Genomic DNA, 27,051 nt, shown 5'->3' on the forward strand with positions numbered 1-27,051 from the left:
TTCCCCATCTGTATACTCATTACTGTGCCCCTCTCCCCACCTGTATACCCATTTCTGTGCACCCCTCCCCTACCTGTATACACATTGCTGTGTACTCCTCCCCATGTTATGTCCCCCCTCCCCATCTGAGTATTTTTAATTTACTGCTCCCTCCCCTGCAGACGTTAACTTTCCTGATTCCTTCTGTAGTTTTCCTCTCTGTGTCAGTGCTGCAGCTCAGTGGCTCCTCCAGTCTACTCTCTCTCCAGCAGCAGCTTCTCTCCAGACAGTGCAGGGTGCCGCTGGCAGCTGCTAACATTGCAACATCTTATTTGATGTCCTCCTCCTGCATGGAGCCCATGCAGGAGAAGGACCAGGTGCCATCAGGGCAGGCAAGGAAACGTGGCCATTGTGACACCCACACAGGGCCCTGAATCCTGGGTGACCAGCCTAGACATGTCTGGCTGGTCACCCAGGACCAGCCGGTTTGTTACAAGGATAAACAGTGTGGCCGATCACGCTGATTACTCTTGTAACACAACCAAGCAGCCTCTGCATGTCTCCAAATGGCTAACAACTGGCGGCCCCACAACACAGAATACATACCAGCCTAGGGGGCAGCTGACACCCTGTCCCCCCTGGCCCAGCCCGCCCCTGATTGTACACAATGCTAATTCAAATATTACAGGTCCTGCAATTCCTCAATTTAGTTATATTTCATTTTTATGGAAATTGTTGATGTTATTATTGATTTTTGGCAAAGTTACTTTTTTAATTTACAAAATTTCCATTTTAAATTAACAGTTTTACGTAAATAAAACATTTTAACAGCATTGGCAGCATATATCCACTTCAATCGCTCTCTGTACTAATTAGAAAGCAAACACAGGAAGTTCCATCAAATTATACAAATAAAGGGTAAATGACACTTGTTTTAGCAAAGTAATGCTGATTACTGTAGGTGGAGTGGGGCTGTACAGATGAATATGTTTTTCCTGATTGGATTTTCTGCACTTTCACTTAAAAGTAATTTAATATGTAAAAAGTGCCATTTATTTAAATTAATTTCAAAATTTTAATTTCAATATTTACAATGATAAATGTTGCTAAATTTATGGAACATGACACATTCACTTTTATTCACTGTAGACATTGCTGAAGGTTAAAGGTAATATTGATTGGGCAGCACTAATGGCAAAGTGGTTATCATTACTGCCTCATATCACTGAGGTCTTGGGTTCAAATCCCACCGATCTGTGTGGAGATGGTATGTTCTCTCCGTGTTTGCGTGAATTTTCTAACACAATCCAAAAGCATACTGTTAGGTTAATTTGTTTCTGCCAAAATTAAACCTAGTACTGTATATGTGTGTGTGCACATGTGGTAGCTCACATGATAGCGCCATTGGTGCAGTGACTGATGTGAAAGACCAAATCTCTGTTAAGTGCTGCAGAATATGTGTGTGCTATATAAATAACTGGTAATAAATAATACACATGTACAGAGAATTAGGTTGAAGTTGTTGTTTTGTTCTTCATGTCTTATATGAAACAAGTTTTCAATAAGTTGTGAACTTTATTTTAGACTCAATATTCAACCATTTAGTAATTTTTAACACAAGGACCTACAAAGGTTTGTCCTGAGGTACAGTATGCTTTTATAGACTTTAAGGTAAATGCTGTGTTTCTTCTTCTAATTGTATGGCTTTGCTTATGGAAAGAACGATCCACGATCCTCATATTTTAGTAAAGTAACAAAGCAAATTATAATGTTTTTGGGTGATGTTTTAACTTTATGATGTTAACCCATGGGGGAGGGGTCATATTTACAATATTTAGGGAGAATAGATGAAACACGAGAGTGAGCCATGATTACTATCCCTTGTTCATCTTAGTGAATCGGTTTAATTACATATCTATAGTAACTCAGAGAGTCCTAATATGCATTGGTATATTACACATACGGTCTTCTCAAAACCAAAACATTTTTGGGGTATACTGCTATTGAGAACTTGTGGTTCCATACTAAAGAGCATGTTGTAGGAAAGGGGAATGTAGTCAGGAATCCTGACACTGAAAGTCCAACATGGGACTAAAGATAGGCATCGAAATCCTGACTCCTATCATTAGCCCCATGACGAAACCCTGATGCCTGGCATACCAAATCGAAGGTAAGCCGGGTGTCTTAGGTTGTAGCCACAGGGGGGAGGAGGAGGGTTAGGTTTAGGAACCCCCAGGGGAACTTAGAGTTAGGCACCCCCCCACGGGAAGGTTAGGGTTAGGCACCACTAGGGAGAGGTTAGGGTTAGGCACCCCCCCTGGGAGGGTTAGGTTTAGGATGCCAGAAGGGGGGGATTAGGGGTAGGCACCAACGGGGGGAGGTTAGGGTTAGGCACTAGGGGGGAGGCTAGAGTTAGGCACCACTAAGGTAAGGTTTGGGTTAGGCACCACTAGGGAGAGGATAGGGTTAGGCACCCCCCTTAGGTTTAGAATGCCAGAAGGGGGGGTTAGGGTTAGGCACCAACAGGGGGAGGTAAGGGTTAGGCACTAGGGGGAAGATTAGGGTTAGGCACCACTAAGGGAAGGTTTGGGTTAGGGAAGGGAGAGGGGAGGGTTAAAGTGTTTACCAGCCCCAGTCGGGATTTTGATCTGTCGGTCTTCCACTGTCGGTATTTGATCCAGCAGCTATTCAACAACCGGGATTACATACTGATTCCAGAAGGAGTGCAAGGATGAATGGTCGCTGGGACAACAGCATTTATTTACAGCTACATAGAAAGGCGCAGCACACATCCTTAGGATAAACCCAGAACCCATCCTCCTCAGAGGCAAAGGCAGAATTTCTAGATGGGGTTTCCAAGTACATGATTTTAGAGCAAGTGTGGTCAGCTCATGACAGAGCATAATTTGCAAGTTACAAGCTATAGTCGGCCTCTTTCAAAGTGCAGTGTATGTATAACTTCAGACAAAAACATGCTATCACTGAAAGTAGTTAAATGCCTCAGTAGAGCCAGTCTGCCTGAGCTGAATGTTTTTATTTTGTGGGAACCTTTCCACAATGAAAGTCCAATCCCCTACGGAGCTTTGGAGCAATTCCTGGAGCCTGGAGGAGCAGTAGAAGCCCCTAGCACTGACCCTGTACATATACAAACACATTGGTCTCCTTATACACTGAACAATGCAACACAGTATTACTAATTAACACTATATATGGTGTAGACTATAGACTGTGTAGAGGGAGAGTCTAAAAATTAATTTTCTGCATCAAACATTTATTTCGTGTAAATATTTAAATCATTAATAAATTATTTCATATAAACAACATACAGTAAGTGGTCAGGAAAAGGTTAAACATCCAATAATAAATATACATACATGATATAACCAGGACACTGAGCATTCTAAGCATACTTTCTCCTACTTTATATTAACCACTTAACTGACACATTGGGAAGGATTCTGATCAGCCAGTAGCTCGACATTTTCGGGACTACAAGCATGGATTATCAACAATTAGATATACTGTGAGATGATTGATCAAATCCAAGTACCACAGCGAGGTGAAGATCGTGGACGTCTAATATAACTGCGAGAGACAAGATGGATCTACACATTAAACACGGTGCAACCCCATGGACTGAACGAGCAACTCTCCTTTTCTTGTTTTGTATAAATATGATATTGAGTAGTTTTGATTTCTATACCTAATATCATAGGGTGCTGTGAGTTACAAAGTGTACAGTAAGGTCATTTCATCACCTGATTTGGTTGTACATGAGCAACAGTAGTCTATCGCATCTATTGCTCTAGTTTTTATGTCCCATTTCGTTTTTGTTTTCAGTCTGTGTTTTTTGTATATGGTATATATAGGTTAGAATGGTGTCCATTGCTAATAATTATGGATGGATTTGTAACCATCTAGTACAGATTGTGACCAGGTCGGGATTGCTGAACAGACATTGGTTTTATAGCCAGATGCTAGATAGTTAAAATTATATCACCATGTAAGTTGCTAACATGGGAGCTTCTAGATTGCTGTAATTAAAAATATGGATACGATGTACTATTGGTTTAATAGATAGTGATAATCTTGTGCCGCTAGTCATGCATCTAGTAATTTAATTGTTTGTTTTTAGTATCCATGGTGATGGGTCACGTGATCGGCAGGCTTCCCTGGGACCTATGGAGATGCTGCCAGCCAGTGTGTCGTGGGCTGATGACGTCATCGGGTCTACAGGGAGCCGTGCCTACGGAGGTTTGCACGATGGGTGTTTTGTCTATAAAGGTATGTACCCTGTTCTTGTTTTTTTTGTGTGTCTTGATAAAAGAGCAACGCTCTGAAATGTTGACTAGTGATCACGCAGTTGAAGTGTCTGCTTTATTTGGATATAGCAAGCTGGAGTGCCGTCCTATTTCTGTATATGCCTTTATTGTGACTGGGGAAGGGCACCTGGCAACGCTGAGGAATAGTCTGTGGAGTGCCGAACACAAGCAATTTATATTTTACAACACCTATCTGACCACTTCAGTCAGAACGTGATATTGGTTAGGGCACCCGGTATTTTGTTGTGCGATCTGGACTCAATCTTTCCCCTTGTGCCACACTGTGTGGTAATAAGAGGAAGTGGACTTTATTTTAATTGTTTTTTCAGCAATGTCAAACATTGCCGATGATGCTGCTACGACCGGAGGCTATCACAATATAGTATTACCATTAGGTGATATTTTAACATTGTCTGATTCTGATGCCGAAGCAATACTGGTGAAATCTAACCTGCGGGATACGGCAGGAGATGAAAGTATAGAGCAACTTTATGCACAATTGACACGACTGAAGCAACGCGAAATTGATTTTTATTTGCACAGCGTAACTTTGTCGGACTATTTTAGAGAAAAAAAGATCCCCCGAGGCTTCCGCATTAGAAATATCCTGACTATAGGGAGATATAATCCAGAATTTTGCCGTAAATGGGCAGCAGTTTTGAACAAATGTTCATTCGACCTAATTCTGCTGGTGATTGCTGAATCAACAAGGGAACTTACGGTGGTAAAAGAAAAAATCGACAATTTTGAAAAAATTCATCTTAATAAATTGCAAACGGATACAACAAAAGATTGGATGGGTAAATTGACCAATCAAGTGGACAAATATCGGGCGGAATTAGTGAAATTCAAACAATCCAAATGAACTACAGTGAACAGGGATTACGCAGAGTTTAAGGTATACAGCTGGGTGAACAACATGGGTTCCAGTACCAATAGACGTCCTCTTTTTAGACCTAATAAAAAATTCCCTTTGGAAACGGAATCCTCAAGTGGTGGAGTAACATCGAGTGACACGGAATGTGCAGGGGAATCAGCTGCCTCCTCCTCACGGAGACCCCCTTTAGGGGTTACCACCAGAAGGGGTGCAGATACAAGCAAAGAGGCCATACCCGCAGAGCAGGGCAGTGGGCGAGGTCGGGGAAAGCGAATCTACAAAAGGAAGAGGTAGTATACAACTTATCAAAAAGAACATTGACTCTGGCTGAAAGGAGTGTACTCAACAAAGGCTTATCATTTGTGCCCGACAATATCCCAGATAAATTTCACAATAAAATTGATCTACATAAATTTAATCGCAGAGTGCGGCTCAAGAAGCACTTTGGGGTCCAGAATACCTCTGCGGAAAGTACACCATCCTTTTATAAATGTTCGACTTTCGACCCGCCTTCTAACAACATGGCCCTCAAATATTTTTCGAATTGCATGAATGAATCTATTGATAAAATGGATTGTACTAGGAGCCCAACTTTTTCAAATTTGACATCAGAAGAGAAAATGGCATTGCGGAATCTGAGCCAGTATACAGACATCATTATACGCCCCGCTGACAAAGGCGGGGGTATAGTGGTTCAGGACATTGAGGCATATCGTTATGAAATCAATCGCCAGTTGTCAGACCAGGCTGTATACGAAGCCTTACAATGGGACCCTACTCCAATATTTAAAAAAGAGCTGGACAACATTATTTCCAATGCTGTAAGTAATTCTATTATTCCAAAGAAACTGGCTGAGATGTTGATTTGCGAATTTCCGATTGTTCCGGTACTATATACAATTCCAAATTACACAAAGATCCTGTGGTTCCACCAGGTCGCCCAATTATATCAGCAAGAAATTAACTGTACTATTCAGTTTCACAATATCTGGACATTCTCTTGCAGCCAGTGGTTCAAAATCAACCCACAGTACTCAAGGATACCACATCTTTTATTCTTAGACTGCAAGATGTTGCACCTCTAGTCGGGAGCTATGCACTTTGTACAGTAGACGTTATCAGTCTCTACACCAGCATCGCGCATGAGAGGGGTCTTAATGCTATACGTAGAATATTGACCAACAACTCACACTATACGGGTCCGGACATCGACTTTGTATTGGCATTGTTAGAACTGACACTTACACGGAATTATTTTGTGTTTGATAAGAAATTCTTTATTCAAAAAACTGGGTGTGCGATGGGGTCATGTGCAGCTCTGTCCTTCGCCAATTTATTTATGGTGGAGGTGGAGAGAGATTTATTTTTCCATGATCCTACCTTTTCTCACTATATAGTGGGTTACGGCCGCTATATAGATGATATTTTTTTCTTGTGGTCAGGTGGGGAGAATGATTTCATCAACATGATGGAAAATATTAATTTGATGGATCCAGCCATCAAGTTTACTTATCAGTTCAACAAGGATAACATCCATTTTTTGGACGTGGCCATCTCTCTCAATGAGAAGAATCAATTACAGACATCAGTCTATAAAAAGGAAATGGATAGGAACACTTTGTTACTATCTGATAGTGCACACCCTCCGGCGCTTAAACGTGGTTTACAATTCTCTCAATTCTTGAGAGTGTTTCGTATATGCAGTGACCCTATAGATGCCAGGCAACAAATAGATATCATGCTGCTTTATTTCTTAGCTAGGGGATACTCACCACGCTTGCTGAAAAAAGCTAAAGAAAGGGTGATAGCCTTATCGCGTATAGACTGTCTGAGATCAACCAAAAAGGCAAACAATAACAAAAAGATTATCTGGACTTTAGATTACTCACCATCAAATCAGATGTTGATGAGAGATGCGAAACAACGTTGGCCGATGGTGGCAAACGATCCATTGCTCCCGGCGCTGAAAAATTCATCCATAATGCCGGCATATAGACGTGGAAAGAACATCAAAGACTGGGTGGTGCATAACGATATTTCACGATTTAGAGAACCCCATTCTCCCCATTTTTTGACTCAGAAACCCGGAAACTACAAGTACTTGGGCTGCATTACCTGCAGTTCCCTTGAAACAGGGGACACGTTTGCACATCCACACATGGGCAAGAGATTGAAAATTACATTTCCTTTAACGTGTTCCAGAAATTTGTGGTTTACTTTATCAGATGTCCATGTGGACTTCTTTATATGGGCAAAACAACACGCCAATTTAAGGAACGAATAGCATTACACAGATCAGCAATTAGAGCAGCTATAGATGGGAAGGATTCTGATCAGCCAGTAGCTCGACATTTTCGGGACTACAAGCATGGATTATCAACAATTAAATATGAGATGATTCATCAAATCCAAGTACCACAGCGAGGTGGAGATCGTGGACGTCTATTATTACAGTGAGAGACAAGATGGATCTACACATTAAACATGGTCCAACCCCATGGATTGAATGAGCAACTCTCCTTTTCTTGTTTTGTATAAATATGATATTGAGTAGTTTTTATTTCTATACCTAATATCATAGGGTGCTGTGAGTTACAAAGTGTACAGTAAGGTCATTTCATCACCTGATTTTATTGTACATGAGCAACACTAGTCTATCGCATATATTGCTCTAGTTTTTATGTCCCATTTCGTTTTTGTTTTCGGTCTGTGTATTTTGTATATGGTATATATAGGTTAGAATGGTGTCCATTGCTAATAATTATGGATGGATTTGTAACCATCTAGTACAGATTGTGACCAGGTCGGGATTGCTGAACTGACATTGGTTTTATAGCCAGATGCTAGATAGTTAAAATTATATCACCATGTAAGTTGCTAACATGGGAGCTTCTAGATTGCAGTAATTAAAAATATGGATACGATGTACTATTGGTTTAATAGATAGTGATAATCTCGTGCCACTAGTCATGCATCTAGTAATTTAATTGTTTGTTTTTAGTAACCATGGTGATGGTCACGTGATCGGCAGGCTTCCCTGGGACCTATGAAGATGCTGCCAGCCAGGGTCATGGGCTGATGACGTCATCGGGTCTACAGGAAGCCGTGTCGATGGAGGTTTGCACGATGGGTGTTTTGTCTATAAAGGTATGTACCCTGTTCTTGTTTTTTTTGTGTGTCTTGATAAAAGAGCAACGCTCTGAAACGTTGACAAGTGATCACGCAGTTGAAGTGTCTGCTTTATTTGGATATAGCAAGCTGGAGTGCCATCCTATTTCTGTATATGCCTTTATATATATATATATATATATATATATATACACAAATATCCTGGATAGAACTGCACACACTTAATGGGCAAGAGAGGGTGCCTCAGCTACATAATAGCACATATGCAAAAACTGGATCAGAACCACTTCATAAAAAAGGGAACCAATCACTGAAGCCAGCACACCAGTCAGTTTTTCAACAAAAAGAACATATAATGTGAAACACAGCCTAATTACATTGGGAAGCCAAAAAATGCATGTCACAACTGTGATGCAGTGAATACTTAACAGTGCCTGGTGACCAAATACAGTTTGATAGATAATGCGCCCGACGGCCGTTTCGGTGGTCCAACCACCTTTATCATGAGCACAAACTAAATGCAGTAACCTGGCATAGAAATAGGGAGAAAGGGTGCCGAATCATACTTACAATTAACACTCTCACCTGATGCCGGGGAGCCAAGCCTCGTTCTGGGCCTCACATACCGGACAGTGACTGCTAATACCACCTGACCACAGAATACAGGCACTACCCACAGGACGTCATGCCGCAAAGGGACCAATGCTGGTGCATCATGCAGGGGCATATCAATAACACGCAAGCCTGCTCAGTGGAAAGCCGAAGACACGTGATGCATCTGTGTCACGTTTCAAAGAGCTCCAGAATTCCGATGCTATGAAGGTTACCATAGTAACCTAAATACAAACGCTCATCTATGGAGAGTGAAATGGATGTCTGACAGGCCCTCTTAATCCCACAATTCAGCAAGAAAAAAACTAAGGAACAAAACAAAGCAGGGAAAAACAACACATAAAAAATATCTTCACATACTGTATCTCTTGTAGTGACCACATAAAAAGATTAACCCTACTCGGTGGCCTAAGTCGATAGCCAAGTCCGCTTGACCGATTAACAATACCCAGCAGTCCCCAAAATGATCCATATTATTAGCTGGTCACAAAAAAACATTAAAAGATAGTTCATCAGTAAGACCAAATGGACGCAAAGTACCCAACTGGTATATTAGTTCACATTTCTTTTGCTAAAGCTTTTTTCCCCGGTCTCCTCCCATTCTCAGGGGTTTGATTTGATGTATAGGCATGAAGTGAAAGTCACCCATATTATATCCTTTATCAACAAAATGTCTGGCCACCGGTGGTGTGCTTACATCAACGACTGAAAGAGCTTTTTTGATCAATGACAGGTGCATGGCGATGTGTTCTTTTAACATTCTTGTTGTCTTGCCAACATAAATCATTGGACAAGAGCATTGTATGACAAACAATGTAATGGCTTTCACAGTTCATACTTTGATGTAAATGATACTTATAGCCATTGGTGGGATGAACAAAGGTATCACCAGTCAAAATGTATTTACAATTGAAACAACCACTACAACAAAAGGCACAATTTTTTGGCATAAGCCAATTATCTGCCCCACCGCCAGGGCGTATATCAGCATTGGTCACCAGGTCTTTTAGGTTATTACTCCGTTTGTAGGCAAATAATGGCCAATGTTTGAGGATAGACTCTCTTAGCCTGCCTGATGAGATAGAATATGTCGTAGGAAAAATGAACCTTTCAGGTTTCAATACAGGCTCCCTATTAGATTTCAATAATTCATGTCTATCCAAAGCAAGACATCTTTTAATGGCATCATCCACCTCAGTTTGATTATAGCCCCTGTGAATGAAATCCTTGCCCATTTTATAGAGTGCTTGATGTAACTTCTCAACCTCAGAAGTAATTCTTGTCACCAGTAGTAGTTGGGAAAATGGCAAACATCTTTTGAGCAGTGTCAGATGAAAGCTGTCCGCCATGAGTACTGTATTCAGATCAGTGGGTTTTTTAAAGATATCAGTCACAAATCTGTTCTGGTCAATGGAAACAGAAACATCCAAAAATTGTAGACATTGGGGACTGCTAGAACATGTTACTCTAATGGAACTGGCCAAGCCATTCAAAAAATTGACAAATTGATCTAGGACAATCGGACCCCCCGTCCAAATTAAGAAGACGTCATCAATAAACCTGGTGTAAAACTTTATATATTTTGAAATCCTCAAATTCACAAGAATATGCACTTGTTCATATTCGTGCATATAAAGATTTGCATAGCATGGGGCCATATTTGACTCCATTGCTGTTCCACGTAATGGTAAATAAAAATGGTTTTCAAACAGAAAATTATTTTTATGTAAAATCACATCAATCAAAAGAAGCAGAAAATCACATGGTGGACCTGAATAAACTGTACTACCTACAATCACTTTTTTGATAGCTGATAGCCCCTCACCATGGTCAATGTTTGTATAGAGACTCACAATATCAAGGGTCACCAACAAACAGTCAGGGGGAGGGGCACCAAAACTCTGAAGCTTAAGAAGAAAATCTGTTGTATCTTTCAATATGCAGGAAATATTAGCAACAAAGGGCTGAAGGAAATAGTCCACAAACTGGGACAATGACTGACACAAAGAACCCCTGGAAGAAATTATAGGTCTTCCTGGTGGCTTGGACAAAGATTTATGTATCTTTGGCAATACATAAAGGAGTGGAATAATTGGAAAGTCCTGTGTCAAAAAGGTAACAGTGTTATCATCCAACCAACCGTTGGCAGATCCTAGAGAAATAATGGAATCAATTTATTTTTTAATCGAGCTCGTAGGGTCAAACCTGAGTTCCTTATAACAAGTGATATCAGCTAATTGCCTGTGTATCTCATTGACATAATCTATTCTGTTCATCACAACAGTTCCCCCACCCTTATCGGCGGGGCGAATAATGATGTCTATATTGGTTCTAAGTTGATTAATCGCCATTTTATCAAGTTTGGAGATATTAAAATAAGAGATTTTCTGTTTCCTCATAAAGGGTATAGTGTTCTGCCTAACCAGCTTAATAAAGGTATCGATGGAAGGATTAGTGCTGGGGGGATCAAAGTTACTGGCAACGTGAAATAGGGATTTAGTTTTAGAGATGTTTTCAGTTTTATGAAAAAAATCCTGCAATTTAAGTTGTCGATGAAATTTATACAATTCATCCTCACAATTGAAGGCGCATTGTTTATGCATCTGAACGAAGGACAGACCCCTAAATAAAACCGTTTGTTCGGCTGAAGTGAGTGTGTAATTGGAGATATTAAAAACTTTTATCTCCTCCTCCCTCTCTGCGAGTACTCTCGACTTTTGTTTGTGGCCCCTTCTGCCTTTCCTGCACCGCCTCTAGTATTTGCATATTATATATATATTTACAGTATCAATGTAGCATATGTCATATGTCTCCTTATTATCTCAGTGAAACCCACACAAACGTTTAAGTATTTTATTGTACTGCTCTGCTTTCTTCAAACTGGAAAGCAATATTCCAGTTAAAATAGCAACATACATATGTTTTTGTATTTAACTCTTAGTAAAGGATAACGGTAATACACAGTTAAATTATGTGATTAATCCTTATATTTACATTAACATATATCAATATAAACAACTATTAATCTATCAGTTACTACAATGCAATTTCTGTTAAAGCGTTAAAGTATAATACACTGTCACTCACTCCTCTAAGTTCCCTTAAATGTCTTAGTGCATGGCCATAATTGTTGGTGCACATAAATATTGATTTTGAATAAAAATTGGGTTTAAATCAACCATAGTTGGGTTGTAATAATACAGTTCTAATGCTGGGTACACACTAAACTGATTTATCTGCAGATCGAACCACCATCATCTCTGTTCAGTGTGTTGGAGGGGGACGGGTCCCGCTGGCCGGGGGTGTCGCAGCCATCTCCCCACGGCTGCCACCGCAAATGTACGGATGGTCGGCTGACCGCCCGTACACACATAGAACATGACGCAATATGTCTATGAACGGCGTTGTTCACAGATATATCGCTGGTACACACTGGCCGATGGGCAACCGATATACAGTATTGTCCGATCAATTGATCGGCCAATATATCTGCCAGTGTGTACCCAGCTTAATAGCCCTCCTATCTTACAAGATGACAGTCAACAGTGTCAAAAGTATCTTTTCGTGCATCCTTTGATGCAATTCCGTTACTCATGGCAATAAAACAGATATATCTGAATATATGATTTGTTGTTTATCTTATATAAAGTATTTTGTTCAGGGTGCAGACTATTTATATGGTAAAAGCTGCTTTGCTCTTTATTTTATACAGTTGCTGAAGATAATTGCTGGAATAGAGAGAGGTTCTCACATAAGTATAGTAGTTATTTTGTACGGTTAGTGTTACTGAAGAGAAATTGGTAGATTTACATAGCCGCTTGGTAATAGCATTATTTATTCATAAATTAATCATCTGCAGTCACATATTATATCAGTCTTTCTTGCATTGACGAGATTCTACTACTGTGATGTTAATTGTATACAAATGTCTCTCCTAGATCTTTTTGTAAGTAACGGAGCTCTGAATGGATCCATTTTAGGCTCGTTTGGCTGCTTATAAACAGGCTTATAATTAAATGTGCAGCCAGACCTCTGAAGCCGCCACTGGTCAATAGTACGCCTCTTACACCAATCACTGAGCTAGCAGTAAGCGGTCTTCCTCATAATACTGTTGGGAGCTAAGCAGGGGTCAACTGCAGTTGTAGTTAAGTGATAACCTCCCTGCATGAGTTAATTTGTCTGGTGTACTATTTCAGCGATGAATGAGGGGAGAGATTGCTCATACTGTGTATGCCTCTTGCCTCAGTACCTCAATTCATGGACAGTGGTAGCAGGCCGCTCCCCCGGATCCTCTCTCCAGGCTTATTTGGTCTCCAGGTCTCTCTCTCCTCTTCTTACACCCCTGGACCATCCACCATTCCTTCTTTGCCCCCTCTGTGATGAATCTCTATTTCTCCTCAGCTCCAGATCACCTGTCCAGCACCTGTAGTCATCTCTCTCCCTCTCCCAGGTAACTGCCATTGTACCTGCACTTCTTCCCTTTACTGCCGTTTATACTGGTCAGTGTCTCACGCTCCCCCTCTCCTCAGCCCGGCGCATGGTCTTCCAGACTTCTTCCTAGCACGTGGGCTGCTGCAGAGCTTCTTCACAATCACTGCCACCAATGGTTATTTTACCGTGCATGCATATAAAATATGTGACATTACTTTTCTATAATATCTTTATATATAGGCTACCTACTAATACATTTATTAACTTTAAAACAATAAATATATTTTTTACATGTCTATATAACCAATTGAATACAGTTATATACTGTTAGGCAATGTTCTCCCCAGGCTATTTTTTGCGGGCACATCGCCCGGCAGAAACAGCCTACCACCCGGCACTTCCCCCCGCCCCAATGCGCTGCATCCCCTGTCGTCCGGTCACCCTCAACGTGTCTTTGTTGACCTGGGACTTGCTGTGTCTGTACTGTGAGCGGCTGTACAGTGGGGGAGTGGCTTTAACACAGCATGTGTGACTCACACATACCTTACAGTGCCACTCGCCTGTATGTGAATCCTGCCAGAAGTTTGGTTGCTCTCAGGGCCGGAGGCTGGATGGCTCTTCCACTCTTCCACTGCTGCTACTCCTAGGTTGCTGCTGGATGGCACTCCGGTTCCCCAGTCTGGTCTCTGGGCTCACCTCCTTATCTCCACTGCCTCTGTGCATCCCTTCCCCTCCTCCTCAAGTGACTGCTGATACTGCTCCTGGCTCCCGTGGGGTTGCAGATCACCGACAGTCGGAACTGCGGTCCCTGCTCCCCTCCTCTTCCTTGACAGCTGTTGCTCATGGCTCCCGCCACAGTTCTGGTTGCTGCTGGATGGAACTCTGTTCCCCGCTGCCAACCACATCTCTCTCTGGGCGGGATGCATGACTGCCTATCCTTCCAAGCTCCTCACTTGACTGCTGCTGCTTCTGGCTCCCTCGGGGTTGCAGGTTATTGATTATTGATGGTCATCTACACTCCTTCTGTGACTTCCCTACACCACCTCTGGATCCCTCTCTGTCACCCACAGACACTATCTTAACAAACAGCCTGCCTACCTGGAACACATCTCCGCAGCTCTACTGACTGATTACAGAAGCATCTGGTGAGTAATACATCCAGGGTGCCCATGTGTGTGTGTTTTTCCTGTGTAGGCTTATGTGTGTGTTTTCCTGTGGGGGGCCTATGTGTGTGTTTTTACAGTGGGGGACTTTGGGGATGCTGCGTGAGAGTGCCCCAAGTTTAAATCATTATAAGGTCAAGATTTAAAACATTTTATTATTGTGAAGGACCCCACCTGGCTACTTCTTGATGCCACCCGGCTGGAAAACTTTTCTGGGTAGAACACTGGTTAGGGGTCAAATATGCTTTTAAAAAAATATTTAATTATTTTATTTAAAAAAAAAAAAAGATATATATATATATATATATGTATATATATATATATATACATATATATATATATATATATATATATATATATCTATATATAAATCTATATCCTAGGGGGTGTTTTGCACCCCCCTGTGTCCATAGGCACCCATTGTAAAATTACTTTCCACCCTCTGGTAAAAATAACCCCCCAGTCCACCCCTCACCCCCCTACTGGTAATATATCCCAGTGGCAGAGCCCACACACCCACCCCAGTGCCAATTGTATATTTTTTATATATTTCCCCCCCGGGGAGGGCATTTTAACCATGATGCTTTACGATCATGTTTAACGTTATAATGCCGACACATTTAAAATGCTTTAAATAGTAATAAATCTGATTCAGCATGTTCCAGTCGACATAATGCTGTTAACAGCATCAGTGTCGATGACATTATTACTCCCCAGAGGGTGGGCCACATGCAACCCTGGGGCCACCTGTTGACTTTCACTGATCTAAATTAAATGACAAAGCTTTGCCACTTTTTACAAGGGTAAATTATCCACTACAGAACGGACATGCATGCAAGCAAACCAGGTTTACATGATACAGGTGGGAATGGTTAAGGGCTATTTAATCACTTTGTTCCAGTTATACAGTATATCCTACTAACCACAGCTCTAAAACACAGTAATTTTCTGGCCCTTGCTATACTTTTCTCTAGTGCGTCTATAATTTAAAATGTCATATACAAACAATTCATCAACCTTTTGATTCCAAAACAGAGCAGGAACAATAGATGTATATTTAACAAAGTATTGTATATTGTGCTTGAAATTATTTACTTGTGTACAAGAAATACTGTAAGTTACGGAATTTGATAGGCTTTTACTTTGCGGCTAACAACATTGTTCGTATTTTAAATTACGGCTGAAATGTATTATTGATTGAAGATGTGGATTTTTCTTTTAACTGTTTGCAATATTTTTGCTACATTTAATTTGAGCTGTTTGGAACAGCGTTTATTTATGTAAGCAATTTAAGCTTGCACTGATTATACGTTGTTGTTCTCAGCTTTAAATGTGGAGCAATTTATAATTCTGATGATGACACAGCAAAGGCAGCATTTTATTCCAAATAAAATGCATTTGCCATGACAGTTTAATGTGTTATGTTCAACAGAAGACAACAGAGGTGACTTTAGCAATCTTTTCAAAAGAACATTTCTTCCTTCTTATCACTGGCTTAATTCCTATTCTCTAATTCATATTCAGCCTTGAAGTGTTAGTAAACTATTAATTAGGCACACACACGTTACATCAATAGTGCACTATAAGTTTACTGAAAAATCCGAGTCAACATAACGATGTGAGGTTAATGTAATTGTGTTTGGTAAATGTAAATGTAATCACTTTTCTTTTTGTTGTCTGCTAATTCAAATAGATACACTATTAGCAGTGTTTATGTCACTGCCCAGTGCATAAGACTCACTTATTTGCATACACTAGAGGAGGGGCATCAAAATCTGTTCAAGGGGCTGATCCTAAGTTGCATGGATCTCCCTTCACTGATACAAATGATAGGTTTTTGCATGCAGTTTATCATAATTGGCGATCTTTGGCCGGCACTTTTTTTGGAGGGGTGGAGCAGCTGAAGCGGGCGGTGCCAGGGGCATGGCTATGTAATTGCATAATCTGGGCCTCGGTAGACAATGGCAAGATTACTGGCATTGTGAAGCGGATGACGGGGCCAAGATGATGTGATATAGGGGTCTATTTACTAAGCAGTGTTAGGAGACAGAGTGAAAAGTGATAAGAAAGTGATAAGGTGCCAGCCAATCAGCTCCCAACTGTCATTTCACAGGCTGTTTGAAAAATGACAGTTGGAAGCTGATTGGCTGGCACCTTATCATTTACTTATCACTTTTCACTGTCTTTTAACAATAGGGTGTTTTAGGGCAGGCAAAGTGATCTCACGAGACCACCCTGTTTTGCGAGAGTGCTATAGGAGTGTAATGAGAGTGTCATGACCATGAATCATGAGACTCATGCATACAACAAAGGGAAGCCTGTTTCAGACATATTTATTTATGTATTAGCAGTTATTTCTATAGCGCACACATATTCTGCAGCGCTTTACAGAGAGAATATTCGGCCATTCACATCAGTCCCTGCCCCAGTGGAGCTTACAATTTATATTCTCTACACATGCTCACACACATTCACACTAGGGTTCATTTTTTTGTTTGGTGCCAATTAACCTACCAGTATATTTTGGAGTGTGAGAGGAAACCGGAGTACCCGGAGGAAACACACACAAGCACAGAGAGAATATACAAACTCCACACAGTTAGTGCTGTGTAGTGGGAATCAAACCCATGACCTCAGTGCTGTGAGGCAGTAATGCTAACCATTACATCGTCTGTGCTGCCCTAAATATCTCTTGCACCTAGCATTGGGCAGGTGCATGTGCTAATAGTAACGATGACAGCTGCGGCAGCCATTGTACAATCAAAGAGCGACACAGGTTTCTGCTTGCATATGCACTTTTCTCTGCATTAGTTGAACAAATACGCACATTAGCATAAAGTAGTGAAGCAAGCTTCCGCGGCTGCCGGCAACTACAGCATCATTGTGAGCAACTCAGAATCAGCCAAAGAATCAGGTGTTTGGTGGTATAAGACTGTTTAAAAGCTGTCCAGAAGCCCAGTAGATATTGAATGAAAGATAGGATATAGACTAACTTTAAGATAAAATGATACATTTTATCTAGAATACAACTATAAAGGTACCTAAATGAACACAATTTCCCCCTAATGATTTCAATTAATCAGGTTCATGTGTTTTGCAGTATGTATCTGTTCACTCTTTTTATTTTTTACAGGACAAGAATTAAAAATGAAATTAAAATAATTTTTATGTATAATAAACTTTAATTCACTACAAAGGTATAGAAAGAAAATGGGACAATGTGAATTATTGTGTTGTGTGGATTTAAAGCACACCTCATTGACTGTTAGTTATACAATTGACTCTTGAAGTCAGGAAATGTAGTGTTTCAAGGTTGCTTAAAACACAGCAAAACCAGATGCGTCAGCAAAATTAAAACAATAATGCTTAAAAAACACATTGTACTGACAAACTATTGATAATAAAGAGTGTTATTTATTAACATAAAACAAGCAAGGACTTAGCAATTGGTTGTGTACAGATTTATTATTCTTCAACAGACTTCTATAATGGAGCATACACACGGTCAGATTTGTCAGACTTGTCAGATTTGTCAGATGAACGACTGAACGATTGAACGATTTGAACGATTTGAACGATTGAACGATTTTTGACTGCATTAAAATGAATGGAATCATCCAAGTCTGACTGCAAACACATCAGATGTCAGAAATCGTTATCTGACCATCGGGAACGCGCATCGTTGATCGTCCATCGTTCAGGCATGTCAGATATGAACGATTTTCCTTCAGATATGAACGACTGAACGATTTTTAAATCGTTATCGTTCATATCTGAAGGAAAAATCTGATCGTGTGTATGCACCATAAGAGGGAAAGAATATGAAAAGACTGATAAAAAAAACTCCTCCTTTAAACTAAAATTAAGAAAATTTGTGTAGAACATGTTATTGCAGCTTAGGCGTTGTCAATTATTTTGCATACCATTGGTAGATGAATGATTGCTGGTCTGTATATAGTATGTTGCAATGGGAATGAAATGTCCGTGTTCAGTTCCCTGTATTTTAAAACATTTCCTATTACCAATTTAAGAATAACTATCCTAGCTCTTAGTGGAGGGGAAAACCAATAATATAGATGAGGAGGTTACAGTTTTCTGCTAAAGAGGTGGAATTAGCCCTCATGGCATTTGTGTTACTTTCTACTATTACTTCTCAAATTTGCTTTCTATTAGTCATGACCATCGGCAAGTGTTTCAAGCCATCGATGTTAATAACAGATGGTTACCCCACCAATAGCTTCCCTATTTTCCACTCACTGCTCCAGTGTTACAGTGACATTTTAGTTAATCCTGGCAAGAAAACCTATGGTAAGACTGCTACTTATCACCTAAATCTAAATTTCAAGATTTTATGTGCCCTTCCTAAAAAAAACTGAATATATATATATATATATATATATATATATATAGTAACATTGAGTATTGAAATGAGGTCCCCAAACAGGCAGGTATTGGTGAAGCAGTGTCTTTTTAATGGTAGCAGGCACTGCACCTTAGTATACGTGAGGTTAGGCCTGGACACATAGACACATAACAGAAAATAAGCAAACAACATAAAAGTAAATGTCTCAGCACTCTTTGGGCTAATGTCTGTAGACCCTCCAGGTCCTGGCACCCTAATGCTAACCACCACCCCCAGCCTATCGCCTGGCTAGCTTATCCAGCATCAGGAGCAATGAGCAACAGGTGTGTGAGAGTTTTAAACCCTTCCTGTGCTGCTGACTTCCTGCTGGCTCTGGGCGACCGGGAAAACAAGGAGTTCTATATTTCCAGTTTGTGTTGTGCAGCCAAGAAAACCCGGAATTCCAAACTTCTGTTATAACTGCCGAATGTGCTGGTCTTGTTTTCCTCTCCCTTGGAGGGAGCTTATCCCACCAGAATGTGGACAATTCAGGTGAGAGACAACCCCTCTCACCACAATATATCTTATTAATTGGATTTGAATAGAGGTTGCATTTGTATTCAGGTTGTATACATTTAGGCCTAATTATATGTTTAGCTGTTTTGCCACTGCAATAAATTAAACTTTATGTTCCATGGAGTTCTGTAGTTCCCTTTTGCTTTGGTTTAGGTAGTCATTATTATATGTAGACAAAGTTAGTGGTTGTCTGCTTTAAAACCTGCTTGCTCCACAGATCCCACCAAATCATGTTATATGATATATTATAGAGTATATTAGCCCAAAGTTGATGCTGATCTTGTCTGGTCTTTGTTTATTGTGCCTTTACCCAATTCCTTGCCAGAGCTGGGTAATAAACATGCCATTGTGCATATTAAATTGTTTGTTTGAATTTACTGTAATAAAACGGCAGCTGGCACTGTATGTTAATATCAACGCCATCATAAAAACATGTCTTCAATAATGATCTAAAGTTGCTAAACATAAAGGCCAAGCGTGCAATGCACATTAATGCTAGAAAATTCCAGGTCACAGGAACACTTGTCATAGTTCAGTTCATCATGCAGAATTAAAAGCTCACCATTTCCTATTTTCTAATAGAGCAATGAAAATAGAGGCATGAAGGGAACTAAACAAACATCTCTTTTCTTTTTCTTAAGTGCAAATTTCACTTGTATAATACGAATGTGACTGTTTTGTTTTACTATTTAAACAGGTTCAAATAAAAGAAAACAAAACAAACGAAAAATGGTGACAATACGTTTGGCTTAACAGACGGTATGCAGTCGGGATGCTGACGGTCTAAATCCCAACTGTCTAATCCCGGCAAGGGTCTAATGACAGGCGTCGAAATCCCGACGCCTGTCATTTTACCTACGCTGAGACCCTGATGCACAGCACCCCGATCGAAGGTAAGCCGGGCGCGGACAGCCGTTTTAGGTTAGGAGCTGCGATCCCTCCATTTTCAACAACAGCTGCAACCACTCTTGGTTTCTAAGGGGGCTACAAATTCCAGAGTTTGGCCCCCGTAGCTTACTCCATCTGAAGATGGCATTGTAGGCTACACTTTGCAAAAGTTACTGGGAGAGGGTTCCTCCAGAACCCTCCCCAGCAATGGCTGCTGCACATGCGTGATTAGTAGATTGGGCATTCGCAGGATTCTTGATAGAGGAGTGAAGCGATCACTGATGCGGTCACGTCACTCAGAGCACACCACAAAGAAGGGCTCCTTTCAGAGCCTCTGTCCCTGCGTGTGTTATTTAATACATTAGAGCTGCGTTATCACATACTGCAATGTGATCATGGGCGCTAATATCACCAGATGGCATTGAGTATGTGATTCTTGATAAATGGACCCCTAAGTAAAATGTACAGCAGTTATATATGGCCGCAGGAGTCCACTGCAGGCATTCTGTAGTGCTGATCTACTTCTCTCTGACACCAGTAGCTAAATTTACTCTACACCACTTTTTAAAGCAGTAGCATTTTTAGCGGTTTCACTTGCTGAATTTAAATGGGAAATTATATTCAATTCAAAACCAAGCATAGGTGTAGCTCCTTTATATTCAGCATCCAAAATGTGGCGGCTTTGAAAAGCACAGCATAGTAAATTTAGCCCTCAGTCTGGGATGCAGTCTGGATACTTTCCCGCCCACTGAAATCCCGACACTGGCAGCCCGACAGGGGACTAAAGATAGGCGTCAAAATCCCGCCGCCTATCATTAGCCCCACTACAAAATAGCGACACCCGGCATACCGAACGAAGGTAAGCTGGGTGTCTTAGCGTCTAGCCGCAGGGGGGGAGGGAGGGTTAGGTTTAGGGACCCCCAGGGGGATTTAGGGTTAGCCACCTCCCGGGAGGCTTAGGCACCACTAGGGGGGGCAGGGCTAGGCACCCCCCCGGGATGGTGCGGGGAGGGGGGTTTAGGCACTAACGGGGGGAAGGATAGGGTTAGGCACTAGTGGGAGAGGTTAGGGTTAGGCACCACTAAGGGAGGGTTAGGGTAAGGGGGGGAGAGGGGAGGGTTAGGCTACTTACCAGCCCAAGTGGGGAATTAGGTCCGTGGTTCCGATGTGATCAAGCGGCTATTCAGCCGCTGGCATTAAATACAGATTCCCTCAGTCTTTAGACCAATAGAGAGGTGAGTAATAGACCAACATTTGTGCCAGTGTGAGCTCATATACTTGATAGGCAGAGCATGGGGCAGGCTGTGAGTTTTGTAACTGTTTCACAAACCAGCTCTGGAGGGGAAAGGGTACATTATAGTAAGAGGCATTGAAATATATTCATTTTAATATGTACAAGGCAAGAAGATAAAAAAATGTGTACTTGTAATAAATTATATCAATCCTTATAATTAGTAATGTACCTTACTTACTACACCAGATTTGCTGTCATTTATCTAAATTTAAACTTTTTTATTCCATCTTGTTGGTTACAATGTACTTGAGCCAACTTTTTCATTTATTTATGTGTTGGAGCTGGAAATTTCAAATGCAACTTTTACATATTGATGTAATAATGAAATACAAAGAAAGAAAATTAATAATAGCTAATAACTTACTCCATCGGGCCGACCATCCGAGGCTGTTACTATCAATATGTAACGGTCTGTACTTTCCCTGTCCAAAGGTTTTGCCAAAATTAAAAGTCCAGAACTAGAAAAAAAGCAAACAACAACAACAAATAAATATAGTTATACTATTGTTGTATAATTGACAGAAAATGGCCATATTGTTGCTTGCGGAATTTTACTTTCAAATAATAAATAAAACTAACACCACATGGCCTCTCCGAGCTTCCTATGATAAATGTGTGGGCACACTAAAAGTCCTTGTGTACTATAGTTATCCTTTTGCCCCAACCAGTACTTTGCTTAATTACTATATGCTAGTTATCTATGGTCATAGTGCCTTGTGACCATGTTATTGTTATATAACTATACCAATAAAATATAATCAATTTAAGTTAGAACAGTTTATTTCAGCTTGATTTATTTTTCACATGATCCAATGAAGCCAACATGGAGAAATGTAAAGGATTATGTGCCCCATCCTGAAATATGTAATTTGTTGAACTATATATTTGTAATAGCATGCTAGGCACCTGACAAGGATCACATGCTAATATCATTCTAGTTCACTGCAGCCTGTATTCTCAAAGACACCTCTTGCAGAGTCCATGTGGTGATCACAGATACAAAATTAACTAATTACGGGGCATTTATGTAATATATAGCTCTCCATTCTTGCCAACCTCATACTTTAGAGATAAAGCACTGCCCACGTTGGCATGCTGAAATGGGTGGGGCTTACATATGTGGTGGCATGGTCTTGCCATTATGTCATGACTTGGGGGGATTGAGCATGGCCTGGAATGTTGGTAAACATGATTGCCTCTAACTTGCAGCTTCCAGTGACTATATACCACAATATAAATTATGATAGTTTTTTCCCACTACTAGGCCACACCACTACCTTATTGACTTTGCATTGTGAAAAGGTGATTATGCAAGAATTGTATGCAAGGTAAGTTCTTAAATGAGACCTAGGTGGCAATTCCTACAATGGTTAAAGGCCCTGTTGCCAGTACACAATAGGACTTCTTATCAATTTGCTGTATAACGCAAAGAGTTGCTCCCAGCCAGGGGCGTGTCTACCCATTGGCCAGGATGGCACTAGCTAGAGGAGCTGGCGGAGGGCATGCCGTGGGACGGTGTCACCCACAAGCAGGGGGTAGATACACCCCTTACTGACTGTACATGACTTACCGCTCCCACAGTGCTTACCCAGCTGTTGAGCATTTAAAATGGCGGTGGCCTGCTGAGTTTAATGACAGTAGTGCCGGCTGCCGCACATCAAAGGTCAATTATTTATTGCAGCTGCCATTGTGTAGGAATAAAGTAACTAACTTGCGAGGGGGGCACTAGTCCCTTATTTTACCAGGGGTGCTTGGACCCCAGCGTACTTGTGGACTTTTAGTTCTATGTTGGATGGTGAGCTGGCTACATTCTATCCGTCAAAGTCGCAAGTTAATACTTAATGCTCCACGTCAGAACTGTAGGGGAAGCTGAGTAATGCTCAGTTTTTGTAATTTGGCAGGACCGGATTAATGGGGGGGTGACAGGGGCAGTCATCCCTGGGCCCCCACATGTAAAGGGCCCCCTCACCCATTGAGGATAAAGAGCGTCGGAGGAGACGGAACCAGTTCTGCCTCCTCCGGCCCACCTCAGCGAGGGTAATTTTACCGGGCATCCGCTGGTAACCAGCGGGCACCCAGTTCTCTCCCCTCAGCAGCAGCCGGAGCTCACTCGTGAGCTCAGTCTGCCAGCTCACACAGTGTGCACTATGGGAGAGACGTCATGACGTCTCTCCCAAAGTACAGAGGAGCAGCCAGGTGGACCGGACAGCAGCAGCGGACATTGGAGAGTGGTTTAAGGTAAGTGTTAGGTTTTTTTTTTGTGTGCAGGCAGCTTTATTACTGGTTGCAATACGCGGGGGACATTTTTACTGGGGACAATGCTCGGGGGACATTATTACTGGGGACAATTCTTGGGGGGCATTACTACTGGGGGCAATGCTCGGGGGGCATTACTACTGAGGGCAATGCTCGGGAGGCTTTACTACTGGGGCAATGCTTGGGGGGCATTACTACTGGGGGTAATGCTTGGGGGCAATACTCGGGGGACATTACTACTGGGGAAATACTCAGGGGGCATTACTATTAGGGGCTCTGCTACTTGGGTGCGTATTACTACTGGGGCACTACTATATATTACAGAAGGAGCATTACTATTAGGGGCACTAATACAGGGCCATTACTACTGGGGGCATTTATACAGAGGGCTCCAATACAAGGGACATTACTATTGGTGGCACTACCACAGGGGGCATTACTACTGGGGGGGGCACTACTAATGGGGGCTTTACTATTAGGGGCTCTACTACTGGGGGCATTTATAAAGGGGGCATTACTATTCCAGGCACTACAATAGGGGGCATAACTACTGGGGACATGACTACAGGTGGCACTACTAATGGGGGTATTGAATAGGCACTGCATAAGGGGCACCACTCCTGGGAGCACTACTACTCTGGGCTCTGCATATGGGAAACTACTACTGTGAGCACTGACATTACAGGGGGCACTGCATAAGGTCCCCATTGTGCATGCCCCCAGTTTGTCCACATTTAATAGGGGCCCCCACATGTTTGTTGCCCAGGGGCCCACACAGACCTTAATCCCACCCTGTACTTTGGCAAAACAAAATGGATAGATTAAGTAAGCGTTATAGACCCTTACGCAACGCGTTTATAAAATCAGTAAATTTACATTCTAATCTTCATTTGATTTTCTTTGAAAATGTTGAATGCAATGATATCTTCATTCAAAAATGTGAAAATGATGGTTGTCTAGTCTTTAGCTTTATTAATATTATTAATGCAACATTAAATGGTTGCACACTGCATAGAAATGTGTATAAAATAAGAAGCTCAGCAACAAAGCTATGTGCTATGTCACCCCCCCCCAATAATTATATATTCCTGCGGCAAAGATATGCACTTACGCATTAACAATACAGTTTTGAGCCATTAGCAGTGATCCAAAATGATATTTTTCTTTGTTGTATTAAGCCTATATTTTTGGTATTATGAAATAAGGAATTCATTTTGCATCAAATATAAGATCCAGGTGTACCAATTTTACATGTTTTAGTTGTCTGGAATTACAGCTCAGTATGAAAGAGATTTATTTATATTAGAAACATGTTTCTGCCTCTCACTCATTAAAGCACCACTGTGTTACCGTCTCTGCAACAATCAATCTGGAGTGTTTCAATAGATGTGAAAGCTTATTAATGACACATTATTGGGTTTATGTCACAGGGTTAATCTCTATAGAACAAACACACTCTGCTAGAAGAATTGTCAACACAGAATTAAAGAGGTCTTAATCTAAGCCATAGTGTACCATTGAGTATTGATATACTGTATAAACTGACACAATGCAATACTAAACTGAAGTTACTACTACAGATGTATAATATTTAGTTCATATACCAGGGAACCAATGTATTAATTTAAATGGAAATAAAGATAAAAAAATAATAAATATCCCTAGTTCAAGCTTCGTTTCCGCATAAAAGGCCTGCTTCTGAATTGGATGTATTCGCGGCCACACTTCCGTGTGGTCGCGGCAGCTTGCGACCCAACGCTAATGCAGGGATCCACCCGTCTATGCCAAAGACCCATGGTGTCGCATGCGGAAGCCCATCCTGCCTACTGTTTTTACGCTCTGCAGCCGTAATCTGTAATATCTGGACCTTCACCTGCTCCATGCTGGTTGCAAAGATACGTCTGAAGACTTCCCACCTCTGTCCACATGCTACAATCGAGCATGGAAGATTGCATACACACCCACTACACTCCCATGAGTTGGAACAGTCCAATGCACCCACATTGTCGCAGCCATTGGCGTAACTACCATAAGTGCAAGGGGTACTGCTGCTATGGGGCCCAGAGCTGAGGGGGGCCCATCTTCCTTGTCAAAGTTACATGTGATATATACTTTTTTCACCATTGGGTGGCATAAAGGGGCCTTTACACACTTTTGCTATAGGGCCTTCAAATTCCTAGTTATGCTCCTGGTCGCAGCCCTGTTACCACCCACAAAAACCCATTTCCGTGGATGGATCAATCCAGCGCAGTCACCGGTTTCTTTGCATTACGCATGCACAGTATGCACATGTACACAAGATCCGTGCACATTTCCACTTGCACCCCACTCAGAATCAGGCCCTAAGAACCTTTTAAAAGACAACCATTGTCAACTTATAGTGCTGAAAACCAGCATACACACACAGAGATAAAGCTGCCTTAATGTCTCATGACAGCTTATTACTAGTCATACTTTATAAATACTGAAAGTGAAAGCATTGTCTGCAAACATTTATGTAAATTAATCTCTAAAATCAGGGACCATAACTATGGATTTTTCATGGAACTATGGAAAATGTTTCAGTAATGAAAGGAAATATAAGGGCATTTGAATGTGTAATACATTTGTTAAGTGTCTTACCTTACAGAAAGATTGAAGACTCTCTGAGGATCACCGTTTTGTATTAAATATGTAATCGGATCCCCCTCTCTATCTGTAGCCTTGAATAAAAATTACAGAATGAATGAAAAATATTCAATGTTAAATGAAGCAAAATATATCATTGGAACATAATAAAAATAGTAAAAATCCATACTTTCAATTAAATAATTAACATAATAAAGCAGAAATAGAAACATTATCTTACTCATTAATTAGCAATGTACAATATTTCTGAATACATTACCGGAAATATGGCACCGGACTCCTATATCAGCAGATAGTGGTGGAGATATGGGCATACACAGAAGACTCTGGCACAGTCCCAGTGCCTTTGTGATTTTCTGTGCATGATTAAGCCCCATATTTTTCAGAAAGGGGCAGGTTCAGGGACGTCTGCATACGGGCTACTCCCTGTATTAAAATGCCCCTGCTACTGGAATCAGTATGAATGACCTCCGGATGTTAGTCTGGCGGTTCAAGTTTCGACGCCGGCAACCCAATGGGTGAATATCCCAACAGTGCAGGTAAGTTTACTATAC

General features: G+C 41.2%; 1 protein-coding gene across 1 annotated transcript in view; it reads right to left on the reverse strand.

Moving 5' to 3' along the window:
• PCDH15 (protocadherin related 15) overlaps positions 1-27,051 on the reverse strand; it is a 1,543,840-nt gene that overhangs the window by 491,722 nt on the left and 1,025,067 nt on the right. Inside the window, exons 16-17 of the mRNA XM_088459638.1 lie at positions 26,492-26,571; positions 21,978-22,071 (exon numbers count right to left, since the gene is read on the reverse strand). Coding sequence (XP_088315764.1) covers positions 21,978-22,071; positions 26,492-26,571 — 174 coding nt within the window. The remainder of the gene's footprint in view (positions 1-21,977; positions 22,072-26,491; positions 26,572-27,051) is intronic.

The sequence above is a fragment of the Taudactylus pleione genome, unplaced genomic scaffold (genome assembly GCF_031769625.1).
Source record: "Taudactylus pleione unplaced genomic scaffold, aTauple2 ptg000918l, whole genome shotgun sequence".
Classification (NCBI taxonomy): Eukaryota; Metazoa; Chordata; class Amphibia; order Anura; family Myobatrachidae; genus Taudactylus; species Taudactylus pleione.